This window comes from Euleptes europaea, chromosome 2 (assembly GCF_029931775.1).
Source record: "Euleptes europaea isolate rEulEur1 chromosome 2, rEulEur1.hap1, whole genome shotgun sequence".
Classification (NCBI taxonomy): Eukaryota; Metazoa; Chordata; class Lepidosauria; order Squamata; family Sphaerodactylidae; genus Euleptes; species Euleptes europaea.
Genome location: NC_079313.1, coordinates 37,333,874 through 37,353,205, shown reverse-complemented (window position 1 = coordinate 37,353,205; position 19,332 = coordinate 37,333,874). Strand labels below are relative to the sequence as shown.

Here is a 19,332-nt window from a genome sequence, read left to right as displayed (position 1 = left end):
GCTGCATGTAATTTTAAAAGGAACTTCTGCTAGGATCAGAAAGGTCATCAAATCATAGTGGGAAACTCCCCAATAACCATTCTGCAGGTGAGTTTGTACAGTAAAGTGGTCAATGCAGCTTTATTTTCTTTAGCTCCATAAACTTGAGTGACTGATGGGACTGGTAATGCCATACATCGACAAATGAGGGTTTTTCTATAAGAATTGATGTTCCTGGCCAGGAGTGGGAGAGGGAAGATGTTTGAATCTTTGACAGTTAGGACTTGATGTTAAAAGTTTGTGAACTCTTGCTGTGAAGAAATGATATTTTAAGTATTGGTTGTCACTTTTCTGAGCAGCCTATAGAGGTCACCACTTCATCATCATTATATTTGCATGGGGCTTGATGGTCGATTGGTTTAACTAGGGTTGCCAACCTCCAAATGGAGCCTGGAGATCTCCCGGAGTTACAACTGATCTCCAGTCTACAGAGAGAAGTTTTCCTGGAGAAAATGGCTATTTTGGAGGACAGAGTGTATGGCTTAGCAAATATTTGCATTTGACCCCAGCCAAAGAGGTTCTCAAGAAATGCTTGTGCCTAAAATGAATTACTACAGGCATTTCTCTTTCTATGGTTTTGTGATATTCTTTATTCTGTTCTAACCATTTCTGTTAATAAACAGGACTATACCAGGACCAAATGTTTCTTGCAACACTGGATGCTTTAAGGGAAGTTGAAATGGAATAGTATTTGTTTGACTTTGTTAAAAGTCCTTACAATTTTTTTTCATGAGTAGTTTTCTGGGTATCTCAATAGCATATCATTTGATTTTTAGAACAATGCATTTCTAAGGACATTAAATCCTTGCACTGCTTAGGCTAGCTTAACTCATACATCATGCTGAATTGTGGCTTGGATCCAGACTAGCATTTCCAAGGGTGCAAGGAATTCTTCTGGCAGAGTGCAAATTTCTCGCTTCCCCCTTCCTGCAATAACCTCACATATCCCCTGAAATCCTATTCCTGGGGGCACCCTGTCCTTGGAACAGTATTTAAGGAGACATTTCAGGTCATTGTGGGAGGGAATAAGTGGGAAAATCTTTGCACCTATGGAAATGCTAGACTGGATACAAGCCGTGTTAACATACAAGAGGCAGTCTGTGATTTAGCTTTCTTCTGTTTTCTGCCTTCTCAATATTCAATTTCCTAAGTTTGTAACTTCACTCTCATCGCCATGATGCAGCAGCCTCTGGAGATGGAATGATGTTCATAATTATGCCAATTCACACATCACATACCAGCACATTTTGCAGAAACTGTAGTTTGCAAGCCCAATTCAGGCTTGGATCCCACTAAATGTTTCTGTAGGTGAGATTTTTTGCTGATTCCCCCTTCCCCTGCCCCACAGCACACTTCTGACTCTCTTCAAGTTATTTGTTGTTCAGTCACAAGTAACGGTTTGTCAATTCAGAATCAGATACCATGCCAAACCATAGTTAAGCTTCCTTTAAGCAGGGTCTGGAATTATATTTGAAATAATTCTTCTTTATTGTTGAAGCATATAATAAGTGGCTCGAGGACTGTGGCCAAAGATTATAAGCTTGTTGGAGGAAAGTGAATTTTTTAAAAAGCAGAGTTTGCTTTTGTGTTGATCTTATGGTCTCCAGAAACCTCTAAGGGATGGTTGAGAAGAAACTGTGTGTCATACAGAAACGTTCCTTCTACCATAAGAAAATAAAGAGCTGTCTTCCATGGGTAAGCCAGTTTGTCACACCTTTCACTCCATACATCATCATTTAGTATCTCTAACAACTTTGGGAATCACAGCTCATTTTCCATTATTTGATTTCTGTAGATAGTTATGATATATGGGGCGTAAAGAAGGTGTTTTTGACTTTTCCCTATGAGAAAATGTAGAAAGCAAAGAATAGGAAAGGCAATTCAATGGTCCTCGTTTACTCCCAACAGTACTGTGAGCATGTTGAGACACTCTCCATGAAGAAATTATGCTCACTGTTCTGCAGTTTCCCACTAATTATGGCAGGAGGAGATTCAGCCCACATAGAAGTAGAAGGTACTCTGGAAATTCAACCTTCTTTTGGTAGAAAGCATCCCTTTCTATCAAAAACACAGATCCCCCCCCCATTCTGTTCCTAGATCCTTCTGAGCTGACAGTTTATTGCTGAACCTACTAAGAGGTTAATGACATCACAACAGCCCAAATAGTGACATTTTAGTTTAGATTAGCCCTGACTTGGATGGCCCATGCTAGCCTGATCTCATTAGACCTCAGAAGCTAAGCAGAATTGGCCCTGGTTGGTACTTGGATGGGAGGCCACCAAGGCATACTAGGGTTGCTATGCAGAGGAAGGCAATTTCAAACCACCTCTCTTAGTCTCTTGCCTTGAAAACCCTACTGGGTTGCCATAAGTCAGCTGCGACTTGACGGCACTTTAAACACACACAATGTAAACGACTTAAGAATAAAATGGCTCTTTTAATCACATTCACCTTTAAAGCTTACACATAAATAATAAAGCTGTTAAAGCAGTTCTGTTCTCATTTATTAACTAGAATACACTTGTGTTTTCTCGTGATTAAGATCATAAACTATTCAGAGATACCCCTATGACGAACCCTTAGGACCTTCCTGTGAGTTCATAGCTGTGGACTCACTGGAAGATCTTGGAAAAGTTCTCAGTCTAAGTCTTTCATAACATGAAGTTCATAATCTTGGTCTACTTTATAGGAATTTGTTGTTGCTAGGGTTGCCTGGTCCCCCTGGCTACTGGCAGGGGATGGGGGGGGAGTGTTGCCAGATTGGGAAACTCCTGGAGATTAGGGAACTGAGGAGGATAGGGATACAATGCCATACAGTCCATTCTCCAAAGCATCCATTTTCTCTCCGTAGTTTGGAGATGAGCTGTAATTCTGGGGGATCCCCAGGTCCCACCTGGAGGCTGGCATCCCTAGTTGCTGTTGTTATTATTTTCCAGTCAATGCTCCACAGATCAGTGAGTCCAGAGCATTTGGCTTTAAACTAGCTTGGTTATGAGTTGTAGAACCAGTTGGCATAAGACCACATGACAAAATACCTTGCTAGTTTTTTAGATGACCATTTTTTGGAAGATCATGGTTCACTGTGTCTTCTGTTAGTTCCCAAGAATACCACCATGTTTTGAGCTATGATCTGAACACATGATGGAATATTTCCAAGACCAGTAACCATTCTCAAAACATCATGGTCAGCATCATCGCTGCCACCTCATCACCCTTTCTTGTTCATTTACTCAGTGAATTCAATGAAGTATAGCTAGTTTAAAATTACCCCTGATTTGTGAGTCTGTGGATTATACTCCCGATGACTCAGTGCCTCAGCTATAACTAGAAGCTAGGTGTCCCAACAGTCACACCTATACTTACATTGGTGGAATATGTTACCAGATAGTAGCTTTCCCAATACAGTCAGTGCATACACTATTCTATCCCATTCATGCACCTCCCCAAACAAACCATAATCAGCAGGCAAAACCTGGCTGTTATCCTTTGGCATCCTTTTCTCCTTCCTGGCCTGGGAACCACGTATTTGCCAGACCACTTATCCTGAAATGCTTTGCTGCAGTACTTTACTCACTCAAACAAGGCCTTTTGAAGGTGTCACTCTGTGAATGGGTCAGATCAGCAGCTACCCTCTATCCACTTTCTCCCACCCCCATACATAATTGTATAAACCTTGACCATGTCGGTCCTTAGCCGTCTTCTTTCTAGCTAGAAAGAATTTTTCCTCTTCCTCCTCCCATAATACTAGAACTTGGAGGCACCCACTGACATTGAGGAACAGGTTCAAGACAGATAAAAGGAAATACTTCTTTACTCAATGAGTAATTAAACTGTGGGATTCAGTGGCAGAGGAGGTAGGGATGACCATGAGCAAAGACAGCCTTAAAAGAGAGCTAGACAGATTCATGGAGGAGAGATCCATCAATGGCTACTAGCTATGGTTACTGAAGGGAGGCAGCAAACCTCTGAATACTATTGCTGGGAGGAATCAGGAGAAGTCCTCAGCCTTTGTGCCCTGTTTGTTTAGCCCTCCAGGGCAAATGGCTGGCTGGCCACTGGGTGTGACAGGATGCTGGACTAGATGGACCACTGATCCAGCAGGTTCTACTTATGTTCTTATGTCTGGACCCAAGCATTTTCTGTCGTGGCCCATACATGAAGGAATAACCTACCTGATGTGGATAGGAAAGCTTCCACCCAAGTATTGTTATGTAAAATCTGTAACATTGACTTTTCAGGAGGACATTTTTCTGAAGGGTATATTGTACATATAGCTGCTGAAAGTTTGTCTAATGGTTTGTAGTATACTTATTGATGGGCTTTAATTTTTTTAATATCCATCTAGAGTCTTTGTGAGAATCACCAACTATAAATAAAGTAATAAATAAGCATTTTTGGAAGAAAAAGTATTTTAACCACATTCATTTTAAAAGGCTGCTTTTTGACAGGAGAATTCTCTCTCCCTTTCCATTATCATTCAAATAGTTACTGTATATCAGCTGTTCCCAATACAGGTCACTCCTCTAATACTGGACATTTTTGAGCAAACAACCTTTGATCACTCTTGTTTAAACAGCACTCTTAGTTCCACCTTTTTTGTCCTAGAAACTATTTTTTGAAAGTGAAGGGCATGAACTCCAGAAGCAAGCGAGCAAACTAATATGAGCATTTATAACCAGAAGATAAATATTTTGTCAAAAGTGCTTGTATGATAAAAATATATTCTTAACTAACTGCACTCTTGTCCATTATACAGAGCTGCCAGCCCACAATAACTGTTATTCACTTCTTTCCTTGTTACAAATACATATTGATTCAGTTTAAAGCCTGGACTTCAAAATGAGTTATATCTGTTCATTGCTAAACTGCTTTGCTTGCTAGGAAAAAAATTCCCACCCAACACCTATTATACTACTTTAATTAAGACAAGCATCATCTTTACGTACTATTATTTGCTTCTGCCAACTCTCTGTGGTGTAAATATTGAGCGGTCACCTCCCTTGAATACTAATTAATCCTTTCTGAATTCCAAGTATTTCCATAAATTTCAGGAAACATAGTTGCTGGCATTATCCTCCAATGCATATGTTATGCAGAAATTAGAGATGAAATGTGTATTTCTATTTGAAATTGTGCAGGTTGCTTTCCCCCAAATTGGAATACCAGAAATCAAGTTAGATGCAATTGTCTGAATGCTAACTGGAGTAGAAATGTCAGGATAGCCTTCTCTGTGTTCAGTACATGTGATCTAACTAATAGACAGGGATAACAGAATAGGAAGAATACATTACAAAAAGTTTCAATGATTATCGCAAAAATAACCAATCCCCTAGATATTAAAGCAGCTTAAAAGAGACACACAACACATTTAAGTTAAAAGAGTTCATTTATAGTAAATGGCCATTAAATCTGTCATGTATCTCTCTCTAAGGAGCCATGGAAAGTTGCTAAGGAGAATGTGATCTCTCTGTTCTCACTATTAATATTCTTTCTATTCCTACCTAGCTCAAATGGATACCAAATTTCACATAAAGCAAAGTTTCAGGGCAATTCCTGTCCAGACTGTCTGAGGAATTTTGTGGCAATCTAAGGAATACACATGTCTTGAGTAGTTACAGAGAGCTTTAACCCCCTTTTTTGACTGACATACACATTTCCAAACTGTACTGAGCTTGGCAGTAACCGAGTCTTCCTTTTTTCCCAGTAAAAGGCAGTTTTCCCGTAAGTGGCATCAGTCCTCTCTAGGAACTGCTGAAAATGCTTTGATTTTACCACAGAGCTGTGGCCAATTCCTAGAAAGACGTGATGTCACCCCCCCCATGTCCCTGGGCCTGGCAACTCTAGCTAAACCATCCTACGGTACCCCATACTACTCTAATTTGTATGACTTCTCTCTTGCCTATGTTGTACACATATACAAGGAAGCAGTAAGAGAATTTCACAGTAAGGCCCAGACATTTTTCACCATTTCTAAGAAACATACTTGAAACCTGTCATGGAAGTCGTTTTGTCCTAATAGTATACAAGCTAGAAATATTTCTACTCTTCTCACAGGGTCATAGCCAACCTTCCTTAGTAGATGGGGCAGTTATATTCCGAAGTCAAAATTTCAAAGAAATGAATAGAAAGTCGTGGTTTCTTTATAATGGACACACACACATATAAGTGATGGCTTTCCATTTATTTACTTCTTCCCAGTATGCAAGTGCTGTAATCTGACACTAGTAGCAATTTAGAACAACATGAGTGCTCAGCATCTCACAAAGAATGTTAGAAAGGCCAGGTCTAAAGAAAAATCTGTTCTGCCCAATTTTGTTTATTTTGTAAAATCTAGTCTAACGAAGAGTTCTGATGAGCTTGAAAGCTTGTACAATGTTTGGTGTCATTTTGGTGGTTTGCATAGTTGGTTACAACTTTTTAAATATTGATCAAGCCCAGTCATTTATGTGTATTTTTGTATGTATTAATTGTTCGTGTCAGAAACAGAATAATTTGAAAAGCTTTTACCTCCTTATAAACAGGGATACGTCCTGGTGAACAGGTTTGACAGACAAACATACTGTGTTTGACAGACATGATCGCTCATGAATTGAGCCTCGGATCTGTTTGGCTCGCTTTGCAGCTGTGCAGTAACTTCAGCGTTTCAATTTCCTTCTACAGTTTTGGAGATCTCAAAAGCTTGCAAACTATTTTATATCATTTTGACTGGTCTTAATAAAAGGTATTGGGTGCTGGGTACCCGAGGTTGGGTAAAAGGAAATATATATATATATATATCTGTATATAAATACTGTAAATATAATTTATTGGAAGCGCTGTGTAAAGGTTAAAAAATATTTTTAAAACATTAAAATAGCACAATGGCATTTCCTAAGGTTGACATCTGTAACCACAACCAAACGCGTTGTGGTTACAGATGTCAACCTTAGGAAAAGCCATTGTGCTAGTTTAATGTTTTAAAAATATTTTTAAACATTACATAGTGCTTCCAATAAATTATATTTACAGTATTTATAGGGTACCCAGCTTCTGTTTTTAGGTTGGGTCTTATTCCCCTCTTTTTTCTTCCCTTAATAAAGGTATGACATGGATTGTTTGTTTGATGTGATTAATTGTAGTGTGTCATCTATCAGGTGCTTTCAATCTTCTCCTTTTAACAACCACAAAATATTGGGGAAGGACCAAAGAAAACATATAGTTAGCAGAAATGGGAAGTCCTCATAGTCAGCTGATGTAAGATTTGTGCCTGCTGTTCTCTAGACACCTACTTCCTTTTGATTTCAGTGGTATTTCATTGGTTTCCATGAAACTTGCTGTCATGAATAGGGTTGCAACCTTTAAAGTCTAATCCTAATTTACACAGAAATAAATTATCTCCTAGGGTTGCCAATCTCCAGGTGGGGGCTGGAAATCTCCTGGAATTACTGGTTTCAGTGCAAAAGGAGCGCCTATATGCAAATAAGCATTTAGGCGTAACTTGCTTATAGCTATCGGTGTTTCTTCAAAGCGGCCGTTAAATAATAAACTACGGATAGAGTAACAGCCTTATCTTTGCCTATGGTTGCCAAACCTCCAGGTACTAGCTGGCGATCTCCTGCTATTACAACTGATCTCCAGCCGACAGAGATCAGTTCACCTGGAGAAAATGGCCACTTTGGCAATTGGACTCTATGGCATTGAAGTCCCTCCCAAAACCCTGCCCTCAGGCTTCGCCCCAAAAACCTCCCACTGGTGGCAAAGAGGGACCTGGCAACTGTACCTCTGGGGGATATACAAGTAAAACCTGGGCAGCCAGGTAATTTGGCAACCCTACCAAACAGCCCTCTGTGCAATCTCCATGTGGATAATGGATCTGCCTGTCTCCATGTGGATAATATTTATGTGGTTGTGGAATCATAGGTTACTGTGTCATTTGCAGATTTGACAGGGCAAATTCTGACTAGATAACACTGCACTGAAAGAGGTTGAATCACAGTACAGGCAGTGTATGTTCTGCAGTTCCATGCAATCTCAAAGATTTACAAAAAGTGGACCCGGTTACAGAATCGGATTTGTTAAGAATCTCATGTTTCATTAAAAAAAAATAGAGTCTAGCTCTATTTAATGCAAAGTTAAGTTTTAAAGTATCTGGCATTGCTTAATATAATCTGAGAGAGCAGCGCAATGGGTAAACGCACTTGCCAGTGGCATAGGGCTGATCTTCAGTGCCCCACACTGCCCTGTCTTTCCTCTTGAACAGCAGGAGTGGAATAAATTATTCACGATAAGCAAAAATTCATCATTGCAGGTGGAAGAATTAATTGTTTCTTGGTACAGAATTTGGATTGCAATTTTTTTTATTTGTTAAACCAGAGTGCACACACTGTTGTCAGATCACAAAGGGTGGCATTTTGGCCTGTAAGCCTTTCTTTGCTTTCAAGTAAGAACCTATTGTTTGCCATACATAATGATTAAATGTTTACCATTTCTACAAGTCCCAGTTGTCTCTTGTTAAGTGAGACGTGGGATCAATAGTTGCTCTGCAATTATTTGCCCATTGATAAAGCCTTCATTTCTTAAATGAAGTACATTTATCTGTGGTCCTGACAGTGATAAGAGAACCATACCCATCAGTCGCTGCCTATTCTAGCATTAAGCTCAGCAGACAGACAAGTGACTGGACATGGGTCAAATGATGTCTAACTTTCTTCCTATTGGCATTTCACTTTACAAACTGTTCAGATGGAAGCTTTGACAAATCATCCTTGCTGAGTCCAAGTAATGAAAGCGAGCAGGACAAATGGAAAGTTTTGGTAAAGGGAAAACAAGGACTGGATTGCAGTCCACAAGGCGGGAATTGCTTGAAACAGGTCACAGCCATACCTGAAAGCACAAGGCTGAACAAAGGCAATTTGTCTATTTAGTCTTTTTTAAAGTTTAAATTTAACTAATGTCTACTTCTACAAAAATATGAACCTGTGGTTCTAACAGACTAGGTGTCCTGAATTGTGATATTAAATTTTGTTTTTTAAGAATTTGATTTTATATATTTTATCTATGTTGTAAGCCGCTTTAACTTAATAAGCGTGAAATGTAGGCAGCAATATTTTGTCTTTCCCACCTCCCAAAAACATTGCTAGTTCTTTTGGCATCCCACAAAATGCACTGATGTTTTTGGCCTGCACATTTTCATTCAGGTGAAATTGGGTGGTAACTAAAAAGGACAGCTAAGGACATTTGCCTTACATATTACTTTAGATGAAATGTAGCAATTCTAGACCAAACCATTAATGAACATGTGAACAGTTAATGAGGAGTGAATAAGCAAGAGCTGAATGTAATTTATAATAGTTATTGTTAAATGAAATCAAAATGGTGACAATTGCAAATTTAGCCAGAAAACACTTAGCTGTTTCTATGTCTGCTGATTATTTACTTTTTGGTGTGAGAAACTAATTAATATTTTTTTCTTCTTCTAGGGTCACTGATTGTAGTTTTATTATATGTTTTAACTTATATTATATATTGTATACATATGTATATTTGTTGGAAGCCACCCTGAGCCTGACTCAATTGAGAAATGGCGGGTATAAATAAAATAAAATAAATAACGGTAATTACATTACTTCAAGACTCATTGCTTTCATTGGGACTTAGAGCAACTTTACACTCACAGCCTCATCTGTTGATCTGCTCATTTTCACATGGTAAAGGTGTTTTTTGTAAATGCCTTCACATGTGTGGTTTTTAAAAAACTTTTGATTCTATCCAAAGAATTTTGCTTCTCCACTCTCTGTGATGGGGTGGGATCCATGCAGGGTTTTTTTTTTTTTGTTAAGCATTGTGTGTTACATAGTCTGCCTAGTAAATGGGATGTCACCCCATGGGTCAGTAATGACCCGGTGCTTGCACAGGGGGCTACCTTTACCTTTCTGTTGAAGTATGAGGAGACTGTTTCCTTTAACCTTTATGGTGGTACAGACCCTCTTACATTGGAGAGTGGAAGAAAGTGGATCTTGTGAATTTAGGGAAGGATTAAAAGAAGCAATGAAATGGGAGGTGAGAACACACTATGACTAACAGGGGAAAATGTGGGAACAGAACAAAGAAGAGAAAGCACAGACTTCTAAATCAACAACCAGAGAGATCCACAGAGAATTGACCTCTGCGAGACACCAACCAAAGTGTAAGGTAAATGTATAAAAGGACGAGGCATAATTTTTTGTTAGGTTTTTCCTCAGGTTGTGTCTGGTCTCCCCATTCTGATTTTCATTAAGGTGTGAGCTGTGAGTTCTCCACTAGGAACTCAATTCCCAAGCATGTAAAGGTCCAATTCAGATCAGGACTACAGCGCAGGAGAAGGGGCTTCAGCTCCCCCCCCCCGTATTCCTAGTTAAAACAGTACCTCAGTATATTGCGACCCTTATTGGGGCAAATAACACTCCTCAGAGCCATTTTAGGTTGAGAAAGCAGCACAGGGTGGGGGAGAATCTGAAACCCCTTCTCCCTGTGTGCCATGATTCCAATCTGTGAAAAATGTAATGTGTAGTTAGGCCCTTAGTTATTAGTGACTTTAGTAAGATTGGGACTAAAGTGTTATGTAACTGATAATCAATCTCTGAGCCCAGGGGTTTTGGAGGTCATCAACATGTCTCCTACAAATGGGGTCCAAACCAGAGAAAATTGTGGCCTTAAGAACCACTGATGTCAATGAGACTCAAATATATCTAACTTTTTCCCTTGGAGTATAACTAATCATCCTGATCATTGCACACATATACATGAATTCAAATGAGTGATCTCAGTGTGATGATCACTACACTACATATGACGGAATGCCTGCTAGGGTGGACTTCCTCCATTGGTATAAATGGAGATGGTGTTTATTTATTTTATTTTATATACACATGTTTATATCCTCGCCTTTCTACCTAATAAAGGGAATCAAGGCAGATAACAACAAAATAAAAGTATAGTAACAATACAAAGTAAAATGCAGTACAACCCCCAGTTTTCTAACTGTACATCATAAAGACCTCGAGAACAATAAACCCTCTTGAAAAGTTTGATTTACAACCCTATCTAAAGGTTAAAGGAACTGGAGCCTTAGTCACATTTTCAGGAAGGCCTTTCCACAGAAGACAACAGGTCTGTAGGACAGACAACAGAAGCTGGATAGAAGAACAGAGATGTTACAGGGGTTCATATAGGAAGAGGTGGTCCTCCAAGTATGTTAATCCCAGGCCATGAACATCTTTAAAGGTGACTTCAACCAGCATCTTGAATTCAACTTGGAAACAAAAGGGCAGGCAGCGTAACAATCTTAATATTGTATATGATCAAAAAGTCTAGATTCAAGTAGCACTCCACCTGCCCTGTTCTAAACTAATTGAAGTTTCCATTTTTAAGTTTCCAGGCTGTCCTCTGCTAAGAAGACCTGAACCTGCTACAGGTGTTCTTAGTGGGGGATGCATGACTTTGTGGATACATGACTTTGTGGATGATAGCATGCTGAAGAAGAAAAACTAGCTTCCCAATTCTGAGATTTATATATCATCCCACATTTGGACTTAAAGCCAAGCTCAGCTCTTCACAGGAGAATCTAAAACATCAGGGCGACGGATATCAGACAGTCTTAATGCATGCAAAGCACTTGAAGCTGCCAATGAAAGGGATCAAACGTTAAGACTGTTTAAAGTAAACGTGAACATTTTCCAAATGTAATTCAGTTATTCTGCTAATTTAAAATACCACTGAAGTGCAAAGGTTCTTTAAATATTTCATCACAGAGAAGGCTACATGGCTCCTTAGACATTTCGGCTGGGCTGCTTAATGTCTGTGAAAATATCTCACATGCAAAACAAAGGCAAGAGATGTCTTGCTGTCCACTCAGTTAATTTATAAGATAAGATTAATTCCTGCAAGAGCAGCTTATCCTTCCCTGATAATTAACATCTGGGAAGACAGAGCCTCAGATTTAGAACCGGAGTGTTTTAAGATGGGCTGATGCGTCATTTTGCCTTAGTTTTCAGCATTTCTAATGCCTGCCCTTGATTGGCAAGAGCAACAGGGTTTTTAAAATTTACCTGCCTCTTATTTCTGAACTTATCAGGTTGTGAGTTTGTATGTGTGTGTATCAACACAATGTGCAGATTTTATCAGAATATCATTTATAGCCCAATTACATGTAATGCCTGAGACTGAAGACTGAAGCAAACTGCTGGGGGAAGGGTCCTGCATGCTTTCCTCATGTTTCCCCCCCGATCTAAATCCTCCACTCCTAAAGCTTCAAGGGAAGAAATACTAGTGCAACTTCTGTACCTGTACTTTTTTTAAAAAAAATTGGGCAGCACTAATAGAAGCTTAGGACCATTTGGATTGCAGAAATGATAGGAGAAGTATTATTAAAGGCCTGAGTCCGGGGACCACTGCTAGACACAGACTTGAAGCTCCCTGTTATCTTAAAACAGGTGTATGTGTTTAAAACTAAACTTCAGTTCTAAAAAGGCAGGAGGTCCAGTCACAGTTCTCCAGTGTCAGGTAGGGGCTTAAATAAAGCTAAGCACTATATAGATTTGCATTTTAAAAAATCATCAGCTTAGACCTTACACCTTTCTTCCATGTGCTCTTTTGTCAGGGCACTGTGGAAGCAGTTCTCTGCTGCTGAGCACAGTTCTCCTGGCACTAGGCTCTTCTTGTGACAGACCGCTGTTATTGAAGGAGCCCCAAAGTGCCTAGTGTAAGAGGAATGTACCCCCCCCAGCAGAGGACCCTCCCCACAGTCTTTAAAAAGTGATGATCCTTAAATCCTTAAAAAGTGACAATCCGTAAAAAGTGACAAGACCCCTAATGTGCAAACAACGGAAGTAGTGTGGACTTGAGCTTATTTATATTAACATTAAAAAGTTCTGAGTGTACCCACTTGAAGCAAAGTGACCGAGTTTCAATATGAAGGACTAGTCAGTAAGTTAGAATGTGGACAACTGAGAAGTTCAGTAATATTCCAGGCCTTATCTAAGTGACAAGAAAAGCCTAAGAGAACCCACTGAGGGACTCCCCACCCCAAAAAGCATGAATGAAGTACAATGCATGGACTACTGCTATCCAGCTCTACAGTATAGGCAATTACATCTTATAATGAGTCTAATATGCTGGTAAGCTACAGCCAGTTTACATATTTAGTGTTTACAAAACAATAATCTGCATCCATACGGTGGCTGCCATGACACCCACAGGATTCTGTTTCCTAACAAGCACTAGGGCAGAGCTGGTGCACACTGGCCTCCATAGGGAAAACTGCATCTGGTCACCATTAGAAAATCCACTTGCTTTTGGAAGATTCGGGCACTGGGCTATAGGAGACATGTGTTCCCCTGCCTCCCACCACTTGCTTCCCACCTAAGTGCCCACAATAGCAGAAGGATTCTTCCAGGGTATGGCTGAAACTCTATGCCATTCAGCCTGGATAGCTGATGACAGGTGCACTGGAATAATCTCTACAGAAATAGTAGTCTCTGTCCAGGCTTACTCATTCATTTGTATATTTTCCAAATCTTTTTATCCAAAGCCTGCAACACTGTCATAAAATAAAAATGCAGTGTTCTGATCCACAGTGTGCTACATGTAGAAAATCCAATTGATTCTTTTTATTTATTTCTTTTGACCCTACTTTCTTCTGCCTTGTAGGCTTGAAAGTAGAAAGGTGAGATATAAATGTTTCACATAAACAAATAAATTTTTTATTCTCTCATAATGCCTGTACGGAAGCTGCAGGATTTAGTTCTGTTTATTTTTCTTTGGTACCACTATATAATAAATCCCGTGAGTAAAAAGAAATTTAAGTCATTCTTATTAAGCCATCAGATGACAGAAAAATTTCTCATCTTGGATTCAATAAAAATCCTTCTCCCTAATCCTTTTTTTGTTCCTGAGAAGTGGATTTTTTTCTTGAGTGACTCACTGGAACAACACTGATTTAACTAATTTGTCTTTCACAGATATATTTCCTATTCTATAGTTCTTTTTCTTCTTAGTTTGCAGCCTAATTTTTAGAAAAGGCCAGTACACAACAGTAATTTAATAAAAACTATTAATTTTTTACTTTTAGAGTACCTTTCATCATTGCTTTAAAAAAGTATTAACAATGATTTGCTGCATTGTCAAAAGGGGCATTGTTAAGAAGTTTTTGAAAATATATATACTTCCTCTCTGTATCCTTCTAAAATACAAATATATTTCCACTCTGTTGCTTTCCTATCCCTTTTGAAAAAGCTTTGTTGTCTGAAGTATAAAGATCATTTGAGGGCTCAAACACTGTTTCTGACCCCTAGTTGCTTTCCACTGCCCCAGCCCTGCTCACAAAGTATCATGGGCTTAGGATGGTTAGGGAGAAAGTGGTGGTGAGGAGAAAAATTTGCTTCCTCCCTTCCAATCAGATGACGGCCCTTACTCTAGTTCAGAAAATGGTGCCAAGGTTCTATACTTGTAATATGTATTTTTGAAAGGCTTTCAGTGTTATCAGTGGGAGAAGAACAAGAAATCTGCATGATAAAGTTAACATTCTTCATAAGGTAAAGATGGTTAAAGAATCAGAATACCTACCTAAACTGAATAGCACCAAAAATTTGAGACACACGAACTCTCGTAGATCAAACTGCAGAGATCGTAGTTTTAATACTAGCTCTTGTGCGTGACTCATAAGATTGTTGAGTGTGGCTCCTGCTTGTGATGCTATTACTGAGTAATCCACCTGTAAAAGAATACATATTTCTGTAGGGTCATTACTGTTATTATTTCACACAGTTGGTTAAATAGTTTATTTACCACTCTTATTATACACAGAGTTGCAGGACCTTCAGCCTTGTCCTAGGTCTGCATTATTCCCATTTTATAGACTGGAAATGGACACGGAAACAAACAATTGAAGCAAACAACCTCCACATGGATAATCAATGAATACTTGGCTAAGCAGGAAATAGAATCCAGTATTTCCCAGTTCAGCTGCCAGACCAGATCCTCTGAAACACATTGGCCTTCATAGAGAAGATTTCCACATGCTGCATCAAGTATGAATGGGTAAGCAGATGTCTAATACCATTTTACCTCAGATCACTTTGTATCACATTACTTTTCTGGAGAATGGGCTCATAAATGGGCACCCCATTCCTGGTGGGTGGGGTGGAGGATCTGTGGCAGCCAAGAGCAGTGCAGCCATGCCACCTCTTCAGAGGCTTCCCAGCTGCCGCAGAGGAAAAAAAGAAAAGCTTTTTAAAAAAGTAAATGAAAAAAAGGGAAAATGCCCTGTGGCGAACAGTGAGGCTGCGCCATGTTTTTCAAGGGGGCGTTCCCAGGGCGAAAGGGGCTAGGAAGCAGATTAACATCAGCTCCGCCCCTTGGAACGCCCCCATTGCTGGTGCAGCCTGCCACCTCTGGAATTTAGGTCCCAGTGTGGTAGCTGCGACGGCCCATGCCACACCAGGGGTGCCCAGGCACCAGCGTGCATGCCACCTGGAATGCATAAGTGCCCGTTATCCCAGGTTAAACAGGCACTTATGCCAGGACGGGGTCATGCTGGCTCCTATGGATCTTCAGCCCCCCCCTCAGGAATGCGCTCAGCTGTCAGTCATCAAGGGTTTGTTCCGACATACATGTTCATCACTTGATGGCTGAAACACCAACTGATGACTAGCATTCGAGATAGGGCCATCAAAGAACTTTCACCTCAAGCACAGTTCTTTTCAGTGGATCATTTACACATCCAATCAAACTAGAAAAGGCACTTGGAGATCTGTGACACTGCTTACAATGTCTGACTTTAGAGTGTTGAAAACAACAGATTTTATTAATAACACCAACGTAGGATGAGGATTTAAACAGGCACACTTGGTTTCAGAACGGCAATATGTTGGTCATGAACCGAAAAAAAAAAAAAAGGCACTTCACACTTAAATATATATACAAGAGAAGATTGGCTGTTTTCAGATGGTAACACTAAATTCACTTCAAAATACTGGATACCTGTTTTCCCTGAGAGGCTTGCCAGTTACTTGTTCAGATTTCACTCAAGTTTACTTAAAACGCAAGGTTCAGTTTTCTGGAGTAAGGAACTGCATGAACCACTTCACCAGTTTAATCCTTAAGCTGGACTGGGTTCACTCTGGACTCTAGAGAATAATTCTCCTCAGCCCTTTAGGGAGCCCTCAATACACTTGAGTTGCCTTCCCTCTCCCTGGTTTTGAGAACGTTCTTTCCCTCAGAGCTCTCTCCCAATGCACCCTCGATAGACTCAGAGGGCGAAAACGCATGGGAGGTTTTGCCTTGGATTTGCCGCTCTCTAGATGCACATTTTCCCCATCTGAATTCTCAAAACTCTGCAAGGGGGCTTATTTTTGAATTCTGAGAATTTGGCTGGGGAAAAGTTGCATTTAGAGAGTGGCAAATCCAAGGCAAAACTTCCCATGCGTTTTCGCCCAGAGTTAACGTCCTTGTGAACCAGTCGCTGACCCTGTCTTGGTCAAACAACTGAAATAGCGTCCCAGTTTAACTCCTGAGGACAAATCCTCCTCAGACAGCCCACGGCTCTCACGGGCTGCTCAGAGCTCTGGCCGTACTGAACTCCGGTGCTGAACTGACACACACACACTCTCCCTCTGCCTCCCCCCTCTCCTCCCCCCCCTCTGATAGATAGATAGATAATTTATTTATGGCCCTTAGCCAGATAAAACAAGATAAAACAGAAAACATGGGCTAATAAATTCTTACAAACAAAGAATTACAGTCTGAGTCTTATAACTTAAAAAGAAAATAACAGCTGGCACACATCTGTCAATTGTGCTAAGAGGCTGTTCTATGGCGTTGAATTGTCATTGCTCTCCCTGATTTCTGAATGTTACCATTGCATTGGCCACTCCCACAATTCCTTAGCTGTCAATCAACTGGCTCCTAAGCCAGAACAACTTCCTGGATTCTTTCATTCTTCACACAGGCTCTCTGAGAAGTGGAGAAGGTTGCTTTCCTTAGAAAATGTTAGAAGGCTCTATGCGGCTTTTTTATCTGCTAGGGCTTTTAATGGGGCTTATGGGGGGTCTTACTGTATTATGTGCCCTGATCTGGATGGCCCAGGTTAGCCTGATCTCGTCAGATCTCAGAAGCAGGGTCAGCCCTGGTTAGTATTTGGATGGGAGACCACCAAGGAAGTCCAGGGTTGCTGTGCAGAGGAAGGCACTGGTAAACCACCTCGGTTAGTCTCTTGCCATGAAAACCCCAAAAGGTGTCGCCATAAGTCGGCTGCGACTTGACGGCACTTTACACACACACACACACACACACACACACACACACACACACACACACACACTGTATTATGTATGGTTTTAATTTAGAATTGAAAGCCATCTGAGCCACAAGGGAAAAGCAGGATATAAATTGTTTAATACATAAGTAAGTCTAGGTCATTGATAGCGAACCTTTTAGAGACCGAGTGCCCAAACTGCAACCCAAAACCCACATTTGTCACAAAGTGCCAACACGACAATTTAACCAGAATACTGAGGTTTTAGTTTACAAAAAACAACTCATACATTAACATCTTTGATTCACCTCCACTGTACATGTGTTGGACCTACCTAGTCCAGCTCCTGTATCTCACAGTGGCCCACATCTATAATAAGGAGGTAGCACATACCAATCTGGGCTAGTAACCCGTGATGGACTTTTCCTCCAGAAATTTGTCCAATCTAGGCTAGATGCCATCACCACATCCTGGGGCAAGGAGTTCCACAGGTTAATTACATGCTGGGTAAGTGGGTGTTCCTCTTTTAGCAGGGGATTTCACTGAAAGGTGGGAGGCGTCGCAAAGCCCGAGCGCTCTGCTCCCCTCCAGCTATGCCACGCTGTGAGCTATGCTCCCCTCCAACCTAGCTCCTCTCCAACCCCATCACGGGAATCACCTTCGCCACAGTCTCAACAGGCTGCCGTCCGCGCCGCACCCTCATGCCGCATGTGAGCCACCTAGCATGTGAGCCGCCTTGCTGCATGTGACAGGGGAGGGAGGAAGCTCTCCCATTGGGCTGCTGGGCAGAGGGGCGGGTGATGTGAGAAATGCCCTCAGGCGCGCATGGAGAGGGGGAGGGGAGTAGCCCGCCCCCACGTCCCTCTGGCTTTCTAGAAACGAACTTAGGCAAACTCTGTGCTGGGGCGATGGCGACCGTGCCCACAGAGAGGGCTCTGAATGCTCCCTCTGGCACGCGTGCCATAGGTTCGCCACCACTGGTTTAGTCCCTCCAAACCATAAGCCTTTCCAACTAGCAGCACTTCCATCTTGTCTGGATTTCACTGCAGCTTGTCTTCTATGAAATGAGGAATGCTTCCTGAATCACAGCTGTTGGGGTTCCTTCTTTCATTACGCAGCAAACACATTCATTTCTATCCCCAGGAAAACACTCATGAGAAAGCTGCATCCAGTTCTGGCTCTTGAAGGAATATTCCCATGTTCATATTCACAGTTTCCAGTTTAAGCCTTCACTTTAAAATGTAGATCTATACCTTAAAAATGCAACTCATCCACTATACCACAGCAACTATTTATTAGCGGTCTCCATCTTTCTAGAGCATTTTATCAAAACATTCTACATTTTTTGCCCACTGGGTAAAATACTGTAACAATATTAAAAACATCAAAAAAGAAACATTAAGCCACCATATTGTCAAAGGCTTTCATGGTCAGAGTTCATTGGTTCTTGTTGGTTATCCGGGCTGTGTGACTGTGGTCTTGGTATTTTCTTTCCTGACATTTCGCCAGCAGCTGTGGCAGGCATCTTCAGAGGAGTAACACTGAAGGACAGTGTCTCTCAGTGTCAAGGGTGTAGGAAGAGTAATATATAGTCAAACCCAACCCCTTTCTGACTATATATTACTCTTCCTACACACTTGACACTGAGAGACACTGTCCTTCAGTGTTACTCCTCTGAAGATGCCTGCCACAGCTGCTGGCGAAACGTCAGGAAAGAAAATACCAAGACCACGGTGACACAGCCCGGATAACCTACAAGAACCAATTGAGCCACCAATCTAAGGTGTAGTTAGTGCTAATTTTAACATAGCAACCCACTAAATAAATATAAAGCATAAACATAAAACTGCCATGTTCCAGGAAGAACCTAAATCAAGTTGACCTGTATGTGATAGTTTGTCCTGAACAGGAGACCCTTGGTAACACTTATGGTGTAGATATGGTCCTTCTTTTGGAAATTAGGAAACCAGCTGTGCAATCCTATACAAAGTTCCTCTAGTTTAAGCCCATTGAAATCAACAGGC

At 40.8% G+C, this 19,332-nt stretch overlaps 1 protein-coding gene across 1 annotated transcript in view; it reads right to left on the bottom strand.

Moving 5' to 3' along the window:
- The window catches only part of NR5A2 (nuclear receptor subfamily 5 group A member 2), a 142,375-nt gene that overhangs the window by 26,799 nt on the left and 96,244 nt on the right, over positions 1-19,332 (bottom strand). Inside the window, exon 6 of the mRNA XM_056844439.1 lies at positions 14,620-14,767. Coding sequence (XP_056700417.1) covers positions 14,620-14,767 — 148 coding nt within the window. The remainder of the gene's footprint in view (positions 1-14,619; positions 14,768-19,332) is intronic.